This window comes from Bos javanicus, chromosome 4, assembly GCF_032452875.1.
Source record: "Bos javanicus breed banteng chromosome 4, ARS-OSU_banteng_1.0, whole genome shotgun sequence".
In the NCBI taxonomy this organism is placed as follows: Eukaryota; Metazoa; Chordata; class Mammalia; order Artiodactyla; family Bovidae; genus Bos; species Bos javanicus.
In genome coordinates this window covers 57,490,560-57,514,422 of record NC_083871.1, presented here as the reverse complement: position 1 = coordinate 57,514,422, position 23,863 = coordinate 57,490,560, and the positions used below count along the sequence as shown (strand labels likewise).

General features: G+C 37.6%; 1 protein-coding gene across 5 annotated transcripts in view; it reads right to left on the bottom strand.

The window, feature by feature from the left end:
• The window catches only part of IMMP2L (inner mitochondrial membrane peptidase subunit 2), a 963,981-nt gene that overhangs the window by 895,600 nt on the left and 44,518 nt on the right, over window positions 1-23,863 (bottom strand). For all 5 annotated transcript variants that reach the window (XM_061414102.1, XM_061414107.1, XM_061414104.1 and 2 more), the window contains exon 3: window positions 20,671-20,807. In XM_061414102.1, coding sequence (XP_061270086.1) covers window positions 20,671-20,805 — 135 coding nt within the window. In that variant the 5' untranslated portion in view covers window positions 20,806-20,807. The remainder of the gene's footprint in view (window positions 1-20,670; window positions 20,808-23,863) is intronic.

Here is a 23,863-nt window from a genome sequence, read left to right as displayed (position 1 = left end):
GCTTCACTTTTCAGACTGAACTTCCAAATTTCAACTTTTTAAAAAGGCAAGTACAGTTACTTGTTAACATTTTATCATAAAAATTCCAGGAAACATTATTTCAATTTTTGACTTGAAACTTTACTTTGGATCAAATAACTGTTCCATGTCCAAAGTGTAAGCTAACCTCTCTACCTCCCTCTTGTGAATTTCTGTTTCCAGTCAGTCATATTACAACTGGCTGGAATCAATTTACTGTTCCAATAGAAATCAGATCAATGTATTTTCCTTCTTCTTTTTCTTATACCCCGTGAACATCTTGGAAACAGTCTGGAAGAAGACTACTGGAATCACTCTCTCCACTAAAATTCAATCACCTCAATATGAATCCCTCCCCTCTTTTTCTCCAAACCTGTGAACCTCTCTGAGTGAACTTCACTGAGGAAACTTATCATCTTTAATGTAGATGTTTATCATTCTGAAAGGAGAAGTTTTAAACTGTAAAAATAAGACCGATAATCGGAAGCAGGAACTTAAGTCCAAACCCTGACTCCAGGGAACTCCTGACTCCAAGGAACATTCATTGACAGGAGCCATCAAATTGAAGAAACCAAGCACCACACAAGGAAAATTCCAGGGCAAGACATACCAGCAAATTCTGAAACAAAGGAACACAGTCCTGAGCTTCAAGATACAGGCCCAAAGTCATCCCAAAACTATAGACATCTCATAACTCATTACTGGATTTTCACTTCACTAGAAATAAGCTCCACACCAGAACTAGACTTTTAAAGGAAACCTTGAGAAACTCCTGAAACCCACACAGTGAAACCGACACATAAAGAGAACTCACACAAACTGCCAGAATACAGAAAGGACACCAAACTCAGCAATTTAAACAAGATGAAGAGAAGATACTCAGCAGATAAAGGAACAGGACTGCTTAAAACCAAACAAAAGAGGAAAAGGGAAACCTGATAAAGAATTGATAATGATAGTGAAATTGATCCAAAATCTTGAAACTAAAATGGAATCACAGATAAATCCTGGAACAAGGTGAGAAGATGCAAGAAAGGTTTAACAAGGACCAAGAAATAAAAAAGAGTCAATATATAATGAATAATGCAATGAAATTAAAAACACTCTGGAGGCAACAAATAGTAGAATAACAGAGGCAGAAGACAGGATTAGTGAATAAATAGAATGGTAGAAATAAATGAATCAGAGAGGATAAAAAGAATTAAAAGAAATGAGGACAATCTCAGAGACCTCCAGATAAAAGCTACAACATTAATCATAGGGGTTCAGAAGAAGAAGACAAAAAGAAAGACCATGAAAATACTTGAGGAATAATAGTGGAAAACTTCCCTAAAATGGGGAAGGAAATAATCACCCAAGTCCAAGAAACCCAGAGAGTCACATATAATAACCCAGAAACACCCAAGACACCATTAAGAAATTAACAAAGATCAAACACAAAGAACAAATATTAAAAGCAGCAAGGAAAAACAACAAATAACACACAAGGAATTATAAGGATAATAGCTGATCCTCAAGAAACTCTTCAAGCCAGAGGAATGGCCAGACACTTAAAATGATGGGAAAATAACCTAAGCCCAGATTATTGTACCTTGCAAGGATCTCATTCAAGTATGGGAGAAATCAAAAGTTTCAGACACAAAAGCTGAGAGAATTCTGCACCACCAAACCAGCTCTCCAAGAAATACTACAGGATATTACAGGAAACAAAAAAATTGTATAATCAAATTCAAAACAATAAAATAAATGGGAAGGAACTAAATCAGTAATTACCTTAAATGTAAATGGGTTCAATGCCCCAATAAAAGAAAAACTGGCTGAATGCAAAAACAAGACCCCTACATATGTTGTCTACAAGAGACCCACCTCAAAACAGGGAACACATACAGACTGAAAGTGAAGGGCTGGAAAAAGATTTTCCATGCAAATAGGGACCAAAAGAAAGCAGGAGTAGCAATACTCATATCAGATAAAATAGACTTTAAAACAAAGGCTGTGAAAAGAGACAAAGAAGGTCACTACATAATGATCAAAAATCAATCCAAAAGAAGATATAACAATTATAAACATATACATACACGGGAACACAGAAGTAAGACAAATGCTAATTTTCCATGCAAAGAGAATTAACAATAACACAATAATAGTGGGAGACTTCAAACCCCACAGACACCTATGGATAGATCAACTAAACAGAATCCAAAACACAAACTTTAAACGATACAATAGGACCAATTAGACCTAATTGATATCTATAGTATTAAAATGAATTTCACCTTTTCTAAAGTGCACATGGAACCTTACACCCAGGATAGATCAACAAAATTACCAGGAAGCTAACTTCAAATTTAAAATAGAAATCATTCCAAGCATTTCATCCCAAAACAGAAGAATCTCAATTACAGGAGAAAAACTATTAATTCCAAAATAAAAAAAACGAAATCATTCCAACCTTTCTGACCACAATGCAGAATTAGAAATACAAAAACTATTAAAAATCCAACATATGAAACAACACCCAAACCAACAAATCACACGGTAAAAGCAGTAAGGGGAAAGTTCATAAATGAAAGAAACAAGAAAAAGGGACAAATAAATACCTAACTCTAGTTCATAGCAACAGGAAAAGCTCAAGAAATGAAGAACCCCAGGAGTTAGTAGAAGGAGAAAAGGAAGAAATGAAGAAATAAATGCAAAAGAAACAAAAGAGACCATAGCAAAAATCAACAAAACCAAAGCTGGTTCTTTGAAAGGATAAATAAAATTGACAAACCATTAGCCAGACTCATCAAGAAACAAAGGGAGAAAAATCAAATCAACAAAATTAGAAACGAAAATGGAGAGATCACAACAGACAACACAGAAATACAAAGGATCATAAGAGACTACTATCAACAATTATATGCCAATAAAATGGACAACGTGGAAGAAATGGACAAATTCTTAGAAAAGTACAACTTTCCAAAACTGGACCAGGAAGAAATAGAAAATCTTAACAGACCCATCACAAGCATGGAAATTGAAACTGTAATCAAAAATCTTCCAGCAAACAAAAGCCCCGGTCCAGACGGCTTCACAGCTGAATTCTACCAAAAATTTAGAGAAGAGCTAACACCTATCATACTCAAACTCTTCCAGAAAATTGCAGAGGAAGGTAAACTTCCAAACTCATTCTATGAGGCCACCATCACCCTAATACCAAAACCTGACAAAGATCCCACAAAAAAAGAAAACTACAGGCCAATATCACTGATGAACATAGATGCAAAAATCCTTAACAAAATTCTAGCAATCAGAATCCAACAACACATTAAAAAGATCATACACCATGATCAAGTGGGCTTTATCCCAGGGATGCAAGGATTCTTCAATATCCGCAAATCAATCAATGTAATACACCACATTAACAAATTGAAAAATAAAAACCATATGATTATCTCAATAGATGCAGAGAAAGCCTTTGACAAAATTCAACATCCATTTATGATAAAAACTCTCCAGAAAGCAGGAATAGAAGGAACATACCTCAACATAATAAAAGCTATATATGACAAACCCACAGCAAACATTATTCTCAATGGTGAAAAATTGAAAGCATTTCCTCTAAAGTCAGGAACAAGACAAGGGTGCCCACTTTCACCATTACTATTCAACATAGTTTTGGAAGTTTTGGCCACAGCAATCAGAGCAGAAAAAGAAATAAAAGGAATCCAAATTGGAAAAGAAGAAGTAAAACTCTCACTGTTTGCAGATGACATGATCCTCTACATAGAAAACCCTAAAGACTCCACCAGAAAATTACTAGAAATAATCAATGACTACAGTAAAGTTGCAGGATATAAAATCAACACACAGAAATCCCTTGCATTCCTATATACTAATAATGAGAAAACAGAAAGAGAAATTAAGGAAACAATTCCATTCACCATTTCAACGGAAAGAATAAAATACTTAGGAATATATCTACCTAAAGAAACTAAAGACCTATATATAGAAAACTATAAAACACTGGTGAAAGAAATCAAAGAGGACACTAATAGATGGAGAAATATACCATGTTCATGGATTGGAAGAATCAATATAGTGAAAATGAGTATACTACCCAAAGCAATTTATAGATTCAATGCAATCCCTATCAAGCTACCAACAGTATTCTTCACAGAGCTAGAACAAATAATTTCACAATTTGTATGGAAATACAAAAAACCTCGAATAGCCAAAGCGATCTTGAGAAAGAAGAATGGAACTGGAGGAATCAACTTACCTGACTTCAGGCTCTACTACAAAGCCACAGTTATCAAGACAGTATGGTACTGGCACAAAGACAGAAATATTGATCAATGGAATAAAATAGAAAGCTCAGAGATAAATCCACGCACATATGGACACCTTATCTTCGACAAAGGAGGCAAGAATATACAATGGATTAAAGACAATCTCTTTAACAAGTGGTGCTGGGAAATCTGGTCAACCACTTGTAAAAGAATGAAACTGGACCACTTTCTAACACCATACACAAAAATAAACTCAAAATGGATTAAAGATCTAAACGTAAGACCAGAAACTATAAAACTCCTAGAGGAGAACATAGGCAAAACACTCTCCGACATACATCACAGCAGGATCCTCTATGACCCACCTCCCAGAATATTGGAAATAAAAGCAAAAATAAGCAAATGGGACCTAATTAACCTTAAAAACTTCTGCACATCAAAGGAAACTATTAGCAAGTGAAAAGACAGCCTTCAGAATGGGAGAAAATAATAGCAAATGAAGAAACCGACAAACAACTAATCACAAAAATATACAAGCAACTACTACAGCTCAACTCCAGAAAAATAAACGACCCAATCAAAAAATGGGCCAAAGAACTAAATAGACATTTCTCCAAAAAAGACATACAGATGGCTAACAAACACATGAAAAGATGCTCAACATCACTCATTATCAGAGAAATGCAAATCAAAACCACTATGAGGTACCATTTCACACCAGTCAGAATGGCTGCGATCCAAAAGTCTACAAATAATAAATGCTGGAAAGGGTGTGGAGAAAAGGGAACCCTCTTACACTGTTGGTGGGAATGCAAACTAGTACAGCCACTATGGAGAACAGTGTGGAGATTCCTTAAAAAACTGGAAATAGAACTGCCTTATGATCCAGCAATCCCACTGCTGGGCATACACACTGAGGAAACCAGAAGGAAAGAGACACGTGTACCCCAATGTTCATCGCAGCACTGTTTATAATAGCCAAGACGTGGAAGCAACCTAGATGTCCATCAACAGATGAATGGATAAGAAAGATGTGGTACATATACACAATGGAGTATTACTCAGCCATTAAAAAGAATACATTTGAATCAGTTCTAATGAGGTGGATGAAACTGGAGCCTATTATACAGAGTGAAGTAAGCCAGAAGGAAAAACATAAATACAGTATACTAACGCATATATATGGAATTTAGAAAGATGGTAACAATAACCCGGTGTACGAGACAACAAAAGAGACACTGATGTATAGAACAGTCTTATGGACTCTGTGGGAGAGGGAGAGGGTGGGAAGATGTGGGAGAATGGCAATGAAACATGTAAAATATCATGTAGGAAACGAGTTGCCAGTCCAGGTTCGATGCACGATGCTGGATGCTTGGGGCTGGTGCACTGGGACGGCCCAGAGGGATGGTATGGGGAGGGAGGAGGAGGAGGGTTCGGGATGGGGAACACATGTATACCTGTGGCGGATTCATTTTGATGCTTGGCAAAACTAATACAATTATGTAAAATTTAAAAATAAAATAAAATTGGAAGAATTAAAAAAAAAATAAATAAAAAAATAAATAAATAAATAAACAGAAATGCTTCTATTCTTAGGAAATTGAGGCCCAGAGGCCTTTTTTTAAACTGACCTTCCCTTTTGCTGCTGCTGCTGCTAAGTCACTTCAGTCGTGTCCAACTCTGTGCGACCCCATAGACAGCAGCCCACCAGGCTCCCCGTCCCTGGGATTCTCCAGGCAAGAACACTGGAGTGGGTTGCCATTTCCTTCTCCAATGCATGAAAGTGAAAAGTGAAATTGAAGTCGCTCAGTCGTGTCTGACTCTTAGCAGCCCCATGGACTGCAGCCTGCCAGGCTCCTCCATCCATGGTATTTTCCAGGCAAGAGTACTGGAGTGGGGTGCCTATGCCTTCTCCTTTTAGTATAAACCAATTCCAACCCTTTAAAACTTTATAGACTTTCTATTCATTTAACTGAGATTCACTCTATTCCCCCTTAAACTATAACCATAACTCTTTTTCAAACTAGACCTTTCTCTAATTTTGAAGTGTTGGGTTGCTAGGGCACAAAACCCTTAACATTCTTATGATCTTATCATGCTTTTCATCTAGCTAAAAGGATCTACCTTAAATTTTTCTAAGGTCTTCATAAAGAATACTTGATATTTACTCCAGACCACTTCTCACTATGAGAATCTTTTGCCTGCCAGAGACAACTAAAGACAGTTTTATTTTCCAACACAGAAATTCCTGGGCACCCTGTATTTCCTCTAATTTCTGCTTTAAGTTCAGTTCTCTCTCCCCATACCTTACTCAGAGCTATCAGAACCCAACTGACAATTTCAATGTTCTGCCTGGATCTGCAGCCAGATCCACAAATTCAGTACATAGATCTTCTGTATTCTAAGTTCCTGCAGGTAATAGCTTTTAAAATTGTTTCAGTACCATAAAAATGAGGCACCACCACTCCAATCTCCAAAAGCAGTTTCCTCACCACCTTTCAAGCTTCATTGACAGTTGTTTGTCATTTTTCCAGCCTCTGCCAACAATCCCACCACCATTTTTCTAGCCCCCCACTGCCACCCAGTCCCAAAACCAATGAGACACATTTTAGGATCTTGTTATGTCAGCATCTCACTAATAACACCAGTTTTTGTTTCAGCTACCTAATGCTTCCTAACAAATCATTCCAAAACTGTGTCTTAAAGAACAACCATTTATTTGATTGTGATGCTGCAATTTGGGCTCTAGTCAGTGGGGCAGATCCTCTGCTGCTCTCTCCTGTGGTCACTCAGGTGGCCATATCCATCTAGGGTTCAAATGGAACTGGAAAGCCCAATATGGCCCTAGTCACATGTCAAACACCTACCTGGGGCTTGTTGGCCAAAATGTCTCTTTGGTCCTCCAATGTCCCCTCCAGCAGCATAGCCTGAGTGTCTTGCATGTTCCCAGTTCACAAGTGCTTACCAAGTTTCCACTTGGATAACATCCGCTGATGCTAGCAAGGCACAATGCCAGAGTCAATGAGTGGGGGTGGGGGGTGGGGGCAACTATATAAATCAATGAGGGAGGTTTGATTAATCAAGGGGCAATTACTGTAAAACTCTACAAATCTCCCATCCAAAAATTGACGCTTTCAAATTATGGTGCTGGAGAAGACTCTTGAGAGTCCTTTGGATGGCAAGGAGCTCAAATCAGTCAATCCTAAAGGAAATCAACCCTGACTATTCATTGGAAGGACTGGTGCTGAAGCTGAAGCTCCAGTACTTTGGCCACCTGATGCGAAGGGCCGACTCACTGGAAAAGACCATGATGCCGGGAAAGATTAAGGGCAAGAAGAGAAGGGGCAACAGAGATTGAAATAGTTGGATGTCATCACTGAATCAATGAACATGAGTTTGCGCAAACTCCAGGAGATAGTGAAGGACAGGGAAGCCTGGCCTGCTGGTCACAAAGAGTCAGACATAACTTAGCAACACACGCTTTCAGACACAACTGAACAACACAGCTGGTAAAACAAATAAACTAAATTTTAAAAATTAATAACTATAATTAATAGTTAATTATTATTGATAGTTAATAGTTAACTATCATTAATAGATAACTATGGACTTCCCTGGTGGCTCAGAGGGTAAAGTGTCTGCCTGCAATGTGGGAGATCCAGGTTTGATCCCCAGGTTGGTAAGATCTCCTGGAAAAGGAAATGGCAACCTACTCCAGTATTCTGGCCTGGAAAATCCCACGGGTGGAGAAGCCTGTAGGCTACACTCTATAGTAGGCTACAGTCTATGGTAGGCTACAGTCTATGGTAGGCTACAGTCTACGGGGTCGCATAGAGTCGGACACGACTGAGCACCTTAACTTCACAATAGATAACTAGAAAATGCAGGTCACATGTTTGTAAAGATTTAATAAAATAGGAAGATAAGATAAAAGTAAAATTAGGAAGAAGAAATAAAAACAAAGTTTAGAAACTAATTTGAAAAATCAAAAATGAAAATATTATAAATGTATGTAACAATTGGTATGAGGTTAGAAACAAAAATAAGCTAAAACTAGCCCAAGTATATGGTGAATAACTCAACAAACAAACAAAAATATTAAAAAATTACTAAGAGTTAGAATTCAAAAGCTTGACAAACTAAGGCAATCAGGATTTTTCAAGCAAAAGTAGTTCTCATTTTGGCAAATCGCCCAACAATTTGTCATACCCAAGAGCTGGGACTCTATGGGAAAAAAGAACAACAGTTCTCAAACTTAAGTATTTACAGAGCTTTTCACAATGCAGATTCCAAGGTCCCAACAGTGATTCTAATTCCGTAGATCTGAAACTGGGCTCAGGTACCCAAGTAGTGTAATTTAAAAGGCCCAAGGACAACACTAACTACTAAAAGGGCTTTCTCAGATCATGGGCCTCCTTATCCTTTGTGTGTTACATTTACTGCTTGAAGTTCTTATGACAAGCCCACCTTTAAAATTTCAGAATCAAGGGCTAACGTGTTCCATGCCCTTAGCTAATAGCTCAGTTTGAGCAGCTTCACCTTTTCAATCCTCCCTCTTGCAGTAAAACAGCATTTTTCATATTACAGGTCATGAGCAACGAATGAGTCATAGAATCAATTTAATGGGTTGCGACCAAAATAGAAAATATCAGAGGGCATTGCACATAATGATGGCAATTACAGTTTAAGTACTATTACATGAAACTTTTGTTTCAGTCGTGTGTCTGTGTGTACAAAGAAAATCTATGATATGAGTCATAGGTAAAAAGGTTTGAAAATTTCTGCTATAAAGAATATGATGGAGTCATCAAGGAGCTAAAAGTTTTTCAGGTGAAAAGTGCAGAAACACCCTCAAATTCAAAGGAAGAAAAATTTAATGATGATAATTTCGTTTTATCATTATTGCTGTAGGGTTTAATTATTCAGGCACTTCAATGCTTCAAAGAGCAAATTTAATATGCAGTTATTCAGCATCCCCCTGAACAGGTAGGTGAGAGGAATATGGTCCCTATCTTTTAGAAGCTTATAGTATTAACATGTGGTTAAGATGACTAGAGAACAATATACAAAAAAAAAAGTACAATCATAAGTTAAATTTACAGGGCTGTAGGATTTCAAATAAGTGAATGATGGGATTAAGGAAAGTTGTATGAAAACAACAGAATTTGAGTTTAGCTTTAAAGGAAGTATAAAACAAGAAAAAGCAGAGAGGAAAAGGTATGGTATTAAGTTTTATTGTATAACCAAACTAGGCTAACTATGAAAAGAATCTCCAAAGCTCAGTGTATGACACAACGGTAAGTGGATTTACTATACCCGGTCAACGAGAAACTCAGGTTCTTTCTATATGGTAGATTCACCATCTTGCCTGTCATCTGAGTCCTCAACCGGGTCCTCTGTCTAGCCAACAGACAGAAGATAGAGCATCAGGCCTGGAAATGGCACCTCACTTTTCTGGTCTTTTTTCACAGGCCAGAACTCATTCACATTTGGCTACTAGTAAAAATGAAAAACACAGTCTAGGACCAAAATGGTGTACCTCCATTCATCACTGGTCCTCTCTCACAACTAAAACATTCCAGACATAATTAACAAATACAAGAAGATTCTGAAAGGTGTAAAGATATACTGGAGCCTGGGGACCTGAGGACATAAGGAATGACATGGTGGTGAGTTCCCTGGGTGTACCTTTTGCTTTCTGTGCATCCTAGATGAGGTGCCAGAGAAACCTGCAACCAGGAAATACCAACAGGCAGGACAAAAAAGCTGAAGAAGAGCCCACTTTCTAGCCAAAAGACTGGAAAAGGATGGCCAAGGGGAACAAAAAATATTTTTATAATACCGGTCCTATCCAGCCAAACACCAAAGGAAAACCTGGCCAAACACCAGAAATGAAAACATGTTTACAGAGTGTGCATGTCTGCTAAGTTGCTTCAGTTGTGTACAACTCAGTGAGACCCTATGGACTGTAGCCTGCCAGGCTGCCAGGCTCCTCTGTCTATGGGATTCTCCTGGGAAGAATACTGGAGTGAGTTGCCATGCCCTCCTCCAGGGGATCTTCTGGACCCAAGGGTGGAACCTGCATCTCTTACGTCTCCTGCATTGTCAAGTGGGTTCTTTACCACTAACGCCACTTGGGGAACCTATTTATAAGACCTGTACACAAATGTCTACAGAAGCATTATTCACAATAATGAAAATGTAGAAATAATCTAAATGTTCATTGACTGGTGAACAGATAAACAAAATGTGGTATATCCATACAATTCAATACTACTCAGCAATAAAACTTTACAAACGATTGATATATGATACAACAGAGATAGGGCTTCCCAGGTGGCTGGCTCAGTGATAAAGAATCTGCTGCCAATGCAAGAAATGTAGGAGACACAGGTTCAGTCCTTGTGTGGGGAAGATACCCTGGAAGAGGGCATGGCAACCCACTCCAGTATTCTTTCCTGGAGAATCTCATGGACAGAGAAGCCTGGTGGGTCACAAATAGTCGGAAATGACTGAAGAGACTTAGCATGTACTCACAACAGAGATAAACCTCAAAACACGTTGTGGTAAGTAAAAGAAGCCAGACAAAAAGATTACATACTGCTTGCTTCTATTTACAAAAAATATCCAGAAAAGGAAAATCTATAAAGCAGATCAGTGGCTGCCTAATGCAAGATGGAACCAAGAATTAACTTCAAACAGGTATGAGGGATCTTGGAAATGTTCTAAAAAGTGATGACTGTATACCTCCATAAATTTATTAAAAATCATTAAATCACTCAAAATGGGTACAAACCCTTTTTTAAAAAAAGGAAACAAAATAAAATAATGATTCTTCAGGCAAGAACACTGGAGTGGGTTGCCATTTCCTTCTCCAATGCATGAAAGTGAAAAGTGAAACTAAAGTCACTCAGTCGTGTCCGACTCTTAGCGACCCCATAGACTGAAGCCTACCAGGCTCCTCCGCCCATGGGCTTTTCCAGGCAAGAGTACTGGAGTGGGTTGCCATTGCCTTCTCCTAAAACAATGAGCTACCCTGTTATCCACCATCTAGATTCAACATTATGAACACTTGGCCAATGTTGTTTCATCTGTAACCCCATTCCACTTTTCCTCCTCCATATTAAAGTAACTCTCTGTTTTATTTATATATATATATATAATATGGTATATATAATATGGTATATATAATATATTATATATAATAACATATATTTTATTATATATATATTTCATTGCAAATTTAGAAGATTCATAGTATAGAAGATAAGGATTTTTAACCTAATCACAATTCCATTTCAACATCTTATAAAATATATTAAAGCACAAGTGATTAAAAAATGGTACTCTGCTTGACCATTTTAAATAAGCTTTTGTTGCTTTCACATTATTTTCACTTTCCTTTTTATTTCTTCGAACATGCTACGTTTAACAAATGATAGTCCTAATATCCAAAGTCTTTAAGATCTGATTCTACTAAAGGTTGTTACTAACTCTAGTAGCACTCACTTCATTGTATGATAGTTTTCACTGTGAGATCATGCTCATCAAACTTTGCATGTGCCCAGGAGGACTGGAGATAGCTCCTGCCAGGTGCCTGAGACAACTCTAAACCCCTCGCCACTATAAATTAATATCTTTGTTTATGGTTTTTCAGTTATAGTGAATGTGAATTCAAATCTTAATCCCACATTAGGGCTTTTCCTCTGTACTCAGAACCTAGACAACTTTTCCCTCAGAACAGATTCTGGTTTTAGTTTATTCATTCCCTAACAATGTATCTCTTTCATGATCCTGAATTTATTCAGAATTCCTGTTCCAACTACCTTGTATAAACCCAGGACCTTGTCTTCTGACCTCCTTGTGGCCATTAAAACCAAAACTCTAAGTTACCAGGTATTGACAAATGTCCATAGGAAAGCTGCTTATTTTAATGCATACTTACTACTCTGGAAATGCATTTACTCTTATCTGTGGTCTGTGATCATTTCCCTTACCTTCCAGCAAGGTCACTATGCATTTTTAAAGATTCTTAATGTTTTATTTATACTTTTTAATGAGTTCTGCATGGGAAATACTTTAAATATGTCTACTCTGCCTAATTTTGTCTAATTCCTTCTTAGAAAGTCTATAGCCTTCAGTTTAAAATAGGGTATCTTTTATCAACCTGAGTTTCAAAATTTTAAAATCTTTCATCTCCCACTTATAAATGTAATTTCTATCTTTTTAAAATGCCAAATATACTATAAAACCATCCCCAAATTAAATAACTTACTAAAAACATCATTCAATAAATAAAAATCAAAATGGAACATATCTCCATGAGCAGGAATACTATCAGGAGGCACTTGTAGCACAGCGATAAAGCACAACTTTCGTGGGTTATTATTTAGTAAAATGGAAAGGATTAACAAAGTTGGTTCAAATCATTTCTCAAACTTAATGGCTATGCCACTTTATGTAAATCATCTCCAATGTCTGGCCTCCATTTTTGAAATGTAAAATTTAGAACTTGAATGAATATATCAATGTATCAAATGTTCTATGCATATGAATCTGAATAAAATATTAAATTTCAAATTTTAATCATTTTTTAATTTAAAAACATATAAAAGAAAAGCAGTAATATGCCAATTAGCAAACATCATGAATACACTCAGCAGAGAATACAGAAGTACTGTACACAATCTACTCTCCACTGGTTCAATAGCAATGTTTGTGGGTATATTTATTCATACATTCCAACTGACTCATTGGAAAAGACCTTAAAACCAGGAAAGATTGAAAGCACAAGGAAAAGGGGACGACAGAGGATGAGATAGTTGGATGGCATCACAGATTTGATGGAGATGAGTTTGAGAAAGCTCCAAGAGTTGGTGATGGACAGAGAAGCCGGGTATGCTGCAGTCCATGGGGTCAGACATGACTGAGCGACTGAACTGAACTTCCTCATACATGTATACATGTGAATGGTAAAGAACCAGCCTGCCAGTGCAGGTGACATAAGAGACATGGGTTCAATTCCTGGGTCTGAAAGATCCATGGAGGAGGGCATGGCAATCTACTCCAGTATTGTTGCCTCGAGAATCCCATGGACAGAGGAGCCTGGCAGGCTACAATCCAAAGGGTCGCAAAGAGTTGGACACGACTGAAGCAACTTAACACATACGCATGTGAGTATATACACATAGAAACATAGGTGCATATATTATATGTTATATATTATCTATCATATGTTATAAATGGGGGGGTGCAGAGGGAAGGAAAGAGAAAGAGGAAGAGAATAAAATAAATGTGGCAAAATATTGAAAGCTGGGGAATCCGAGCAGAGAACACATGGGAGTTATCTGTTCTACTCTTACAACATTTCTATAAGTCTAAAAATACTCCAACATTAAAAAAAAGAGAGAGTGCTACGAAGTCAGTGTTTAAATAACAGATCTAACCCTGGCTATATTGAACAGAAGCACACTGTTATTCTATCATGGGACATGAAGAAAATCTCCAAAGGAACATTTTAAAGTCATCACTCATTCATGGTTTTAGTACCACATATGTTTGTTGCTATAAATGCAAACTGATCTATTTGAATTCTCTATTAATGACAGGTTGCAGAACTATATAAAAATGTATAACATCCTAAGGTGTAAAAACCTCAGGTGAGATTTTTGAGCCAAAAGTAGTTTGGGAAGAATGCACACATGTAAGCCAATAAAGGCTTCCAAATATTAACTCCTGGCTTCCCAAAGTCAGCCCTAGCCCACCAAGAGCAAGTAGTAAGAGCACAGAGCAGTCAGCTTCACAGGAAATGTGTGCCAGGCAATTCCCAGCACCTTGGAAGTGCAAATTCAGCAGGTAACAAAAACTCCCTAACTCTACCTTAAACCGTGGCAGGTAAATTATGATACATCTCTTTTCTTGAGAGTCTGTTTATATCTAGTGTCTCAGAATATCAAAGAATAATTACAACTACCACAACCATTGTATATTAAGCTCACTATAGGTTTAAGTTTTTTTAATAAAATAAAATAAATAATGTGACAAAAAGAGAGAAAGAGCATCAGTCTCTTTGCTTATTTTTTTGATGGAACTTTTAATTTTAAACTCAGAAGGCAACAGACAATGAGTGCAAAGAGCCAGGCAGAAGTCTAAGAGGTTTATTACAAGCCAGTTTTTTCAGGATCATTATTCTCAGGTAGCTGAAAATCGACAACTTTTGACCAATGAATGTGTGGTATTGATAAATAAAGATCTCAATGCTGATTAGACTCTATTTCCCCTCAAATTTTCTAATTTTCTAATCTATTCTGCATAAATCTTTCTCTGAAGTCTAAGCTGCTGCTGCTGCTGCTAAGTCGCTTCAGTCGTGTCCGACTCTGTGCAAACCCACAGACGGCAGCCCACCAGGCTCCCCGTCCCTGGGATTCTCCAGGCAAGAACACTGGGATGGGTTGCCGTGTCCTTCTCCAATGCATGAAAGTGAAAAGTGCAAGTGAAGTCTCGAAGTCTGAGCTAAAGAGATAGTATTGTGTACTGTTTTCAAACATTTTCCCCTCTGGTTATGAAAGAAGGAAAACAGCATACTATATAAAAATTATGTGGCAACCGCAACAAAAACAGGACAGTGACACAAAATGGTTTCTTTCAGTTGTTGTTTTAAGTCTTACATCTTAATTTTGCATGTAGAAGACATACACCTTTTATGAGAACCGGTGACCCTGCTTCAGGCATTCTTACGCAAATAAATTCTAAAACGTTGGCGTGAGGTCATTAAACTATTCCTAGGGCACCTTTTTATTCTAAAAGCCTTTGTAAGCGATTGAACTTCTAATTTGAATAATTGCATCTCACCAACATAAATTCCCTCTGTAGTTTCAACGGTATGCAATATCAGCCTTTGCTTCCTGAGTTAAATTAATGTTGAGTAATGTGGTGCTTCTTGGGGAAAAAAAAAAAAAAGTGCATCTACTTTCATGGTAACCTTTCAGCAGCCAGTAGAAGTGATTCATGGGCATGAAGGGGCAAGAGGTCAGTATGAATAATCATTAACCAACAATGTCTGTGTGTGCAGAGCATGGCTAAAGGTACATCTCATCCAGTAAAAGAGACATGCCTATATAACTTGATAAAACAGAAAGGATCAACTATTTCATAAACTGAATCCTATTTTCCATTGAATTACATCATGTACCTTGTTTGTGTTGATGACTTACCTTTAACTAGCTGTGACTCCTCATGATGGACCTCCCCTATCCTTCTAGTCATACTGTAAACTAATACTGGAAAACCTAACCTCAAAAAAGAACTACTGAGTAGTATTTTAAAAGTAAAGAATTATTTCTTATAAGAGAGAATCCTGAAAATGAGTTTCTCCTATTAAACCTCAAGCCAACAGAATTTTTTTTAAGACATAAAAAGAGCTCTAGTGCAAAATTTGTCACTCAAAGCAAATTTCCAGGGTTGCTATAACAGTATTTATTCAATAAACTCCAAAAGATTGGCATTATATGTACTTTTAATGAAATTCAAACTCTCAATTCTTGGATTTTCTTAAGTAACATGTATATAAGTTGCAGAGTGACCTTTTTAAGAAGTCACTTTAAAGATCCAATTGGCCCTGGGCTATTTCAATCCATTCCAGAATTCAGTGACTTAGAATTTCAACCTATTACAATTTTGTCAGACTTGGACTACAAAGATTAGGGTTATTCTAGGTAGACTCAAAGGTTAATACAACTTTTTATATTACCTCTGAAATCTAGCATGTATCTTTGGCATCCTAGTGGCTGTGGTAGATATATCTACCTATTCACAATTCATCCTTCCCGCCTCACCTTGCCATGACTTCCCTATGGGTGGAATACACTTCCATCTAATTGCTTTGGGTTTTTCTGGGTGACTTGCTTCGACCAAGGGAATGTAGACAGAAGAGTAGACATTCTGAACGGAGGCTCTCAGATGTTCTGAGCATCTTCATTCACTCTGGGTCCCACTATCACCCACAAGAAGAACACACCCCAGACTGTCACTGTTCCTTCAGCAGAGGGCCCACAGTGAGAGATACAGGAAGCAGACTGATCCAAACCCTTAGCCCAGAGTGACTATAATCAGTCTGCAAACCAATGAGCAAGAAATAAAAATGTTATATAAACTACTAAAATTTGGGGGATGTTTGTTGCCACAGTAAAAATAATAGTGTTGAACTATAAAAGGGCTCAAGGTATTATTTTTCTGGTACCATTCTGTCTCAAATTAAAATTTCCAAGTTCATTCTCTAAAATAGTATGCTAAAGCAAACAAGTTTTTTTTTTCTTTTTTTTTTCTTTTTCCATTTCTGGATGTACTAGGCACTGGCCACATATCTGACAGCTTGATATCTTCTATATCAAATCTCATCTGAAGATATAGCAATAATCTAGGATTAATAATTCTTAAACCTCTGCTATAGCAAGACGACCTTGAATACAGAATCTGTATCTGACTCCCATACCTCAAGAGCAGTTTTGCACATATCAGCCATTTGATAAACGATTCCCTATTCCAACTCATAGTTGGCAGTGCCTTTATGATTGTCCGTACCTGCAAATGTGCAAATGCCCCCTGGGTCACAAAATTATTCATATAGTTGAAATGAAAGAAATGACTACATATGGTTTTTCTACCTGAATACACAGGAGCACTCAGGTACTATGCAATGAATGACGCTCAAGACTGGTTGTTGTTGTTCGGTCACTAAGTCAGGTCTGACACTTTGCGACCCCATGGACTACAGCATGCCAGGCTCTCCTGACCTTCATTGTCACCTGGAGTTTGCTCAAATTCATGTCAGTTGAGTCGATGATGCCATCCAACCTCTCATCCTCTGTTGCCCCTTCTCCTGCTTTCAATCTTTGCCAGCATCAGGGTCTTTTCTAATGAGTCAGCTCTTCACATCAGGTAGCCAAAGTGTTGGAGCTTCAGTGTCAGCATCAATCCTTCCAATGAAGACTGATAACCTATTCCAATAGGAGTTCCCTCAAAATGGCACACAGATTCCTTCAATGAATACTGAGATTGAGAACGGATGGCTGGGTGACAATCTCATGGTGTGATACACAAATATGCAGCAGAGATGGGTCAGCATTCAAGGGTACAATTCCAAGGAAGGTTCCACAAAAGGAGCCATGAGCTCCTTCACTGGAGCATCACTGTTCATCACTGATCCTTTGTGCCACTCTCGTCTCCTGCTCAGTGTCTCAGCTGTTTAATTTTCCCTGTCACCCAACTGATCTATGTTATTTTCCTTCCTCTTCTCCACATATTTTTCTTTCTTGCCTATTGTTTTCTCTCTCTTCCTTTCACACTTTTAAGCCTTGGTATAACAAGACATCACCACACATCCAGAATACTCCTTCTGTTCACAACAAATCAACCAACTGCAATAATCTGGGAATAATTTTCAGGCCTCAGAGTCAATAAAAGCAGGTGTGTGCCTTGCAGGAAGCTCAGGGATTTCCAGAGAGTACCACACACCCTGCCAACTATTTAGTACTTGCATCATTACAGAAATTTGAAGACAAGAATTTTTTTGAATTTTTTGTCAAAAATTCTGAACCCCATGGCCTAAATATGTTCAGTTCATCAAAGCTGTAGCATAGCAAAGATATCTTCAAATATGCTGAATTAATTTATAATGATATATCATTACTGCATTTTCTAGTCCGAAATAATTTTAGTATGATTCAGTGAAATCTAATGAAAGTGTAAACAAATTATCTATTATCTTCAAAAGTAATCTAAAATTCTTATAATATAGACAAAACCATAATAAACATACATTTTTTTTTCATTTCTTCCCAGAATATCCTTTACCCTTTTATTCCAAAAATAACACCTCCTCTTCTTCTGGGAAGTATCACCACTACCTCACCTTGAAAGCCCACAGGAAAAATGTGATTCAAATATATGTTGTTGCTTTCTCATTCCTCCTAGCCACAGGCTAGGGGTGTGTACCTGTCCAAAGGTAGGCCAATCATGGCACCCTAACTGTCTGGTCAAAGTTGATCTGTATTTGCATGGATCAGGGCATATGGTCCAAGCTGAGTCAATCACAGTCCTTCTTCAAGATTTTTCAAAGTGAAATTACGGCATAAGGAGAAATCTCCCTCAGACGGTAAAGAAATTGGGCATCTAAAGGCATGAGAGCTGCCAGCAGCCATGTGCCCTGAGTCAAGACGAAAGCTGGTCTTAGAGAACTAAGCCAAGATGCTGACAGAAGCAGATGTTGAAACAGAAAAGACTGAGCATCCTGGCAGCATTCAAGTCCCTGGTTCCAGTTGTCCCTGATGACTGCCACATTCCTGCCTTCTACCAACGTACTCATAAGCCTTCCAGTCAATTTCCCTGTAGATCAAAGTCAATTCAGACTGTTCTCTAACCAACAGCTAAGGAAATCCTACCAAACAAACTACAAGGTAACAAATCTGATTCTTGCGGTAGTGGTCCAGGAATACTGTAAGAAATTCTAATGTTATCTGCAATAAACTTACTATTTAATCAACAGATCTGGCATTTAAATGACAGATCTTGTCATCTAAAGGCTTTAAAAGACAAGATCTGGCATATTCAAGACTTTCTTCATTGTCTTCTTCACTGGGGATAAGCTTTGTGTTTTCATAAAATGGCAAGATCCTTGTGTTTTTTTTCCCTCTGAGCACAAGTCATGAACATGGTATATACTGGGCTAAAGGCATGAGGATTGCAATACTATGATTGCCATATGATTCTCTGAAATATCATGAGACCCAAGATTATGAGGTTTTGTGTTCTGGAAAAATTCCATCTCAGGATAGTGAGGGTTGTGTAATAAGACAGCACTAACAAAACTGGAAAAAAGTCATTATTTGTGTGATTATTTGTTATAAAAAAATAGTACCTGTCGATGGGTTCAAAGGGATGAAAGGGTCCAAAAGGAATTTGGATGGCTGTGGAGAAGGCAGTTTTAATCTCAAATGAGGAATCTGATTCAAAAGCTCAACAAAGAAGGTTTAATTTCCCCAAAGAATTGGGTCTAAGATGAGGCTACTAGGAATTTAAAATTAAAGAGGAAGGAAATGTAAAACCCATCCCTGTTAAATGTATTAAACTGCATTTAGGAATAAAGCCATACACTTAGAAATCCCTCTCCTTTGTTTGCTGTACCCATGCACTACAATATTTCTGCATTCAAAGTAAGTGACCAGTTTGCTTGGAGCTGATGACCCACTCTAGAGTGAAAGTGAGAGACAGGGTTTAACTCGGGAGCCCCAACCCAAGAGAAGGCCCCCATCATTCTCAAATGATGGAAGCACAAGTCAGTAAGTAAATATTCAGGCAGCCATGCTTTAGAACCCTAGTTTCACCCCAAAAGCACTCACTCAGGATCTCACTAAGCACCTGAACTCAGGAAGAGACCTGATTATCAGCACAATAGTTACAATTTTAACAAAGCAATTTCATTCTAACTCTTTAAAGCTGATGTCTATGCCCTCACCTAGTTTAAAGACTAAAAAAGGGGGTGGAAAGTAAGCTGGTTACTCTCTGTATCATTTTAAACTCTTAGAAGTTTATACATTCATTTTATTTGTTTTATAGAAATATTTAGTAAAATGCTTAAACTTAATACACAAAATAATGGAAGAAAACAAATTATATTACAAAATGCAAATTCTTCTTAGTTGATAAACTTACTGAAACAGCTAGGTTTCAGACATCAGCATTAGAATAATCAAGTTTTCTCTGAGTTACTGGAGACTACTTGCGTATAACTTTTGGAAATCTCCACTCCAAAATTCTTCCAATGTAAATGGCATTTAATCTTCTTAATCAGCAACATGCTTAAAGAACATACTAGAATATCTGAAATCAGTGCTGTAGACTTTTCCACCTATCAGAATTCTGTGTGCGCATAAATGTGTGAGTGCATGTGTGAGAGTGTAAAACAATCAGGTAACTGAATTGGAGACAAATTCATCCTGCAACTGAACTCATAAATGTGATCTCAGTCATATATGGATAATTGAAAAAAAAAAAAAAACTTAAAATCTCAGGCCACAGCCACAGAAAGTGGTATTATTTTGTAAAATTTCTTTAGAATCTCAATTTATCATTCCTAAGGAGGGGGGTGATAAACTATAGATATAGAGAACTATCAGAGAATTATTTTTATTCACCATTGCTTATAATATGACTGCACTAGAAGACCTTATAAAGATATTTAGTAACGTTAAAATTTCATTCAAGGCCTTTCAAAAACCTTTCAGTTTCTAGCATGGAGACAATATACAGAAATCTCATTTCTAGTGCTTGAGAAACAACCAAACGTGTATTTCAAAGAAAGGAGTCATATCAGTTTTACCTGCATAGATGCTCCTTCCACTCTTGCCACACAGGCAACTCGATCCAAGAAAGTCACTGCCACAGGTACCGCCACAAAGAAGCCTTTACAAAAGGCCTTGAAGTACCTTCTCACCCAGCCTTGGGACTGCGCCATGCCTAAAAGCACAATAAAAACAAATATGAGATTAGCCCCAAGAAAGGTAAAAAAAGAAAACATAAAAAACAGTGCAAGAAAAACCCAGAGGGATGGTATGGGGAGTGAGGCAGGTGGAGGGTTCAGGATGGGGAACACATGTACACACGTGGCAGATTCATGTTGATATGGCAAAACGAATACAATATTGTAAAGTAAAAAAAAAAAAAAAATTGTGACTCACATCCAAGGAAAATATCAATATAAGATGCTTTTCCACTGTGATTAAGTAATGGACAAAAATAAATATCTATATATATATATGTTGTTATTAAAAAAGAAAAATAAGAGTTAAGAAAAAGCAACCTCATCTCAATATGTTTCATACTCATTCCTGCTGCTGCTGCTGCTAAGTCACTTCAGTCGTGTTCAATTCTGTGTGACCCCACAGACAGCAGCCCACCAAGCTCCTCTGTCACCAGGATTCTCCAGGTAAGAATACTGGAGTGGGTTGCCATTTCCTTCTCCAATGCATGAAAGTGAAAAGTGAAAGTGAAGTCCCTCAGTCGTGTCCAACTCTTTGCGACCCCATGAACTGCAGCCTACCAGGCTCCTCCGTCCATGGGATTTTCCAGGCAAGAGTACTGGAGTGGGGTGCCATTTCCTTCTCCAATACTCATCCCTATAACCACTGAAATATATCTGACTTGAAATCCCAAAGTCAAATACAATAACTCAGGTGAATTATTTCCCACAGGTCAAGTAGCTTAATAATTTCAATAGAAAACTTCTCCTCACAAAGCAATGTTAGAAAAAAATAAGCATTCCAAAAGTAAATCCTTTTCTGTTGCTGACTATGGTGCAGATGCTCCTTAAGCCCTGATACCTGTCCTCTTCTGCAGTAATAGAAGTTTTGGGGAAACACATGGCTGCCCAGCCTCCCTTGAAGCTAAGTATGACCATGTGACTAGGACTGATGAACAGCATATAAGCAGAAACACTGTGCCTTAGAAGAATTACGTCCTCCCTTTTGTTCCCATGTTGTGACACTTGTGATGGTGTTTGTAGGAAGAGGAGTAGCCATTTCAAGTTAAAGATGGCAAAGCAATAAAACAGAAGGATCCTAGGTCTCCAGCACCATGGAAGCACTGTAACTGCCCTGTGTTGCTTATGTTCAAGTTGTTTAAGAGATTAATCACTTTCCATCATGTTTAAATCAATGTTATGGGGCCTATGTTATGGCAGCCAAATTTATCCTAATATAACCATGAAATATATGAGAAATCAAGAAAAAATATCACACTGCATGTGAATTCAATACAGATAATTATCAACCCTCACTTAGCCCTGTAACCACTTGGTTAATTTTCAGACTTTCTAGGGCTAATGCAGTCCTTTAATGGTCTTATGCAATGAAAAACAAAATAGTGAGAGATCAAGAGATGCTACCCTACAAGACCAAAATGGAGCTAAACACAGTCCAACAGATGAAGAACCTCCTGGTTGGGGAAGATAAATGACCAGTTTGTTTACCAGTTTCTCAAAATAATACTGATTCATACTATGTGATAGGCTATAATTTCAGTCCGTTCTATTTCTTGACTGGGACTAGATAAATACAGGAAGACCAGATTATTCTAGTGGGCTAGAGCAAGAGATGATGGTAGGATGGATTGTAGCGTTGGTGGCGGTGGTGGTGGTGGTGATGGAAATGGATCAAAATGGGCAAACTTCACATATGCATTTTGGAGGTTAAACAGACAGAAATGAAAATGGATGGGCAAGGATTGGGGAGAGGAGAAGAGATGAGAAAAGTGTTGAGGTAGTTGTGACCTATTCAAGCACTGCTATTTCATTATTTCCTTGGATTACATTCCAAAGTACTAAAAACGTGCTCATAATTCAATTCCTCAAAACTCTAATAAGTACAAGGTCATGGGCTGGATGCTAGAGATACACAAATGAAAAGCAGACACAGTCCTTGCTGTCAAGGAGTTACAAAGTGCCAGGGAAGATTGCCTTTAGACAAGTATTTCCAAGGGAAAATAGCACTGAAAAGGGCCAATGTGCCTGGGGCAAGGAAGTGCATCCATTAGAATGTGATTAAGAAATGTGTCCCCCACTAATAGATGGAGAAATATACCATGTTCATCGATCGGAAGAATCAATATAGTGAAAATGAGTATACTACCCAAAGCAATTTGTAGATTCAATGCAATCCCTATCAAGCTACCAACGGTATTCTTCACAGAGCTAGAACAAATAATTTCACAATTTGTATGGAAATACAAAAAACCTCGAATAGCCAAAGCTATCTTGAGAAAGAAGAATAGAACTGGAGGAACCAACCTACCTGACTTCAGGCTCTACTACAAAGCCACAGTCATCAAGACAGTATGGTCTGGCACAAAGACAGAAATATAGATCAATGGAACAAAATAGAAAGCCCAGAGATAAATCCACGCACATATGGACACCTTATCTTTGACAAAGGAGGCAAGAATATACAATGGATTAAAGACAATCTCTTTAAAAAGTGGTGCTGGGAAATCTGGTCAACCACTTGTAAAAGAATGAAACTAGAACACTTTCTAACACCATACACAAAAATAAACTCAAAATGGATTAAAGATCTAAACGTAAGACCAGAAACTATAAAACCCCTAGAGGAGAACATAGGCAAAACACTCTCTGACATACATCACAGCAGGATCCTCTATGACCCACCTCCCAGAATATTGGAAATAAAAGCAAAAATAAACAAATGGGACCTAATTAACCTTAAAAGCTTCTGCACATCAAAGGAAACTATTAGCAAGGTGAAAAGGCAGCCTTCAGAATGGGAGAAAATAATAGCAAATGAAGCAACTGACAAACAACTAATCTCAAAAATATACAAGCAACTCCTACAGCTCAACTTCAGAAAAATAAATGACCCAATCAAAAAATGGGCCAAAGAACTAAATAGACATTTCTCCAAAGAAGACATACAGAGGGCTAACAAACACATGAAAAGATGCTCAACATCACTCATTATCAGAGAAATGCAAATCAAAACCACTATGAGGTACCATTTCAC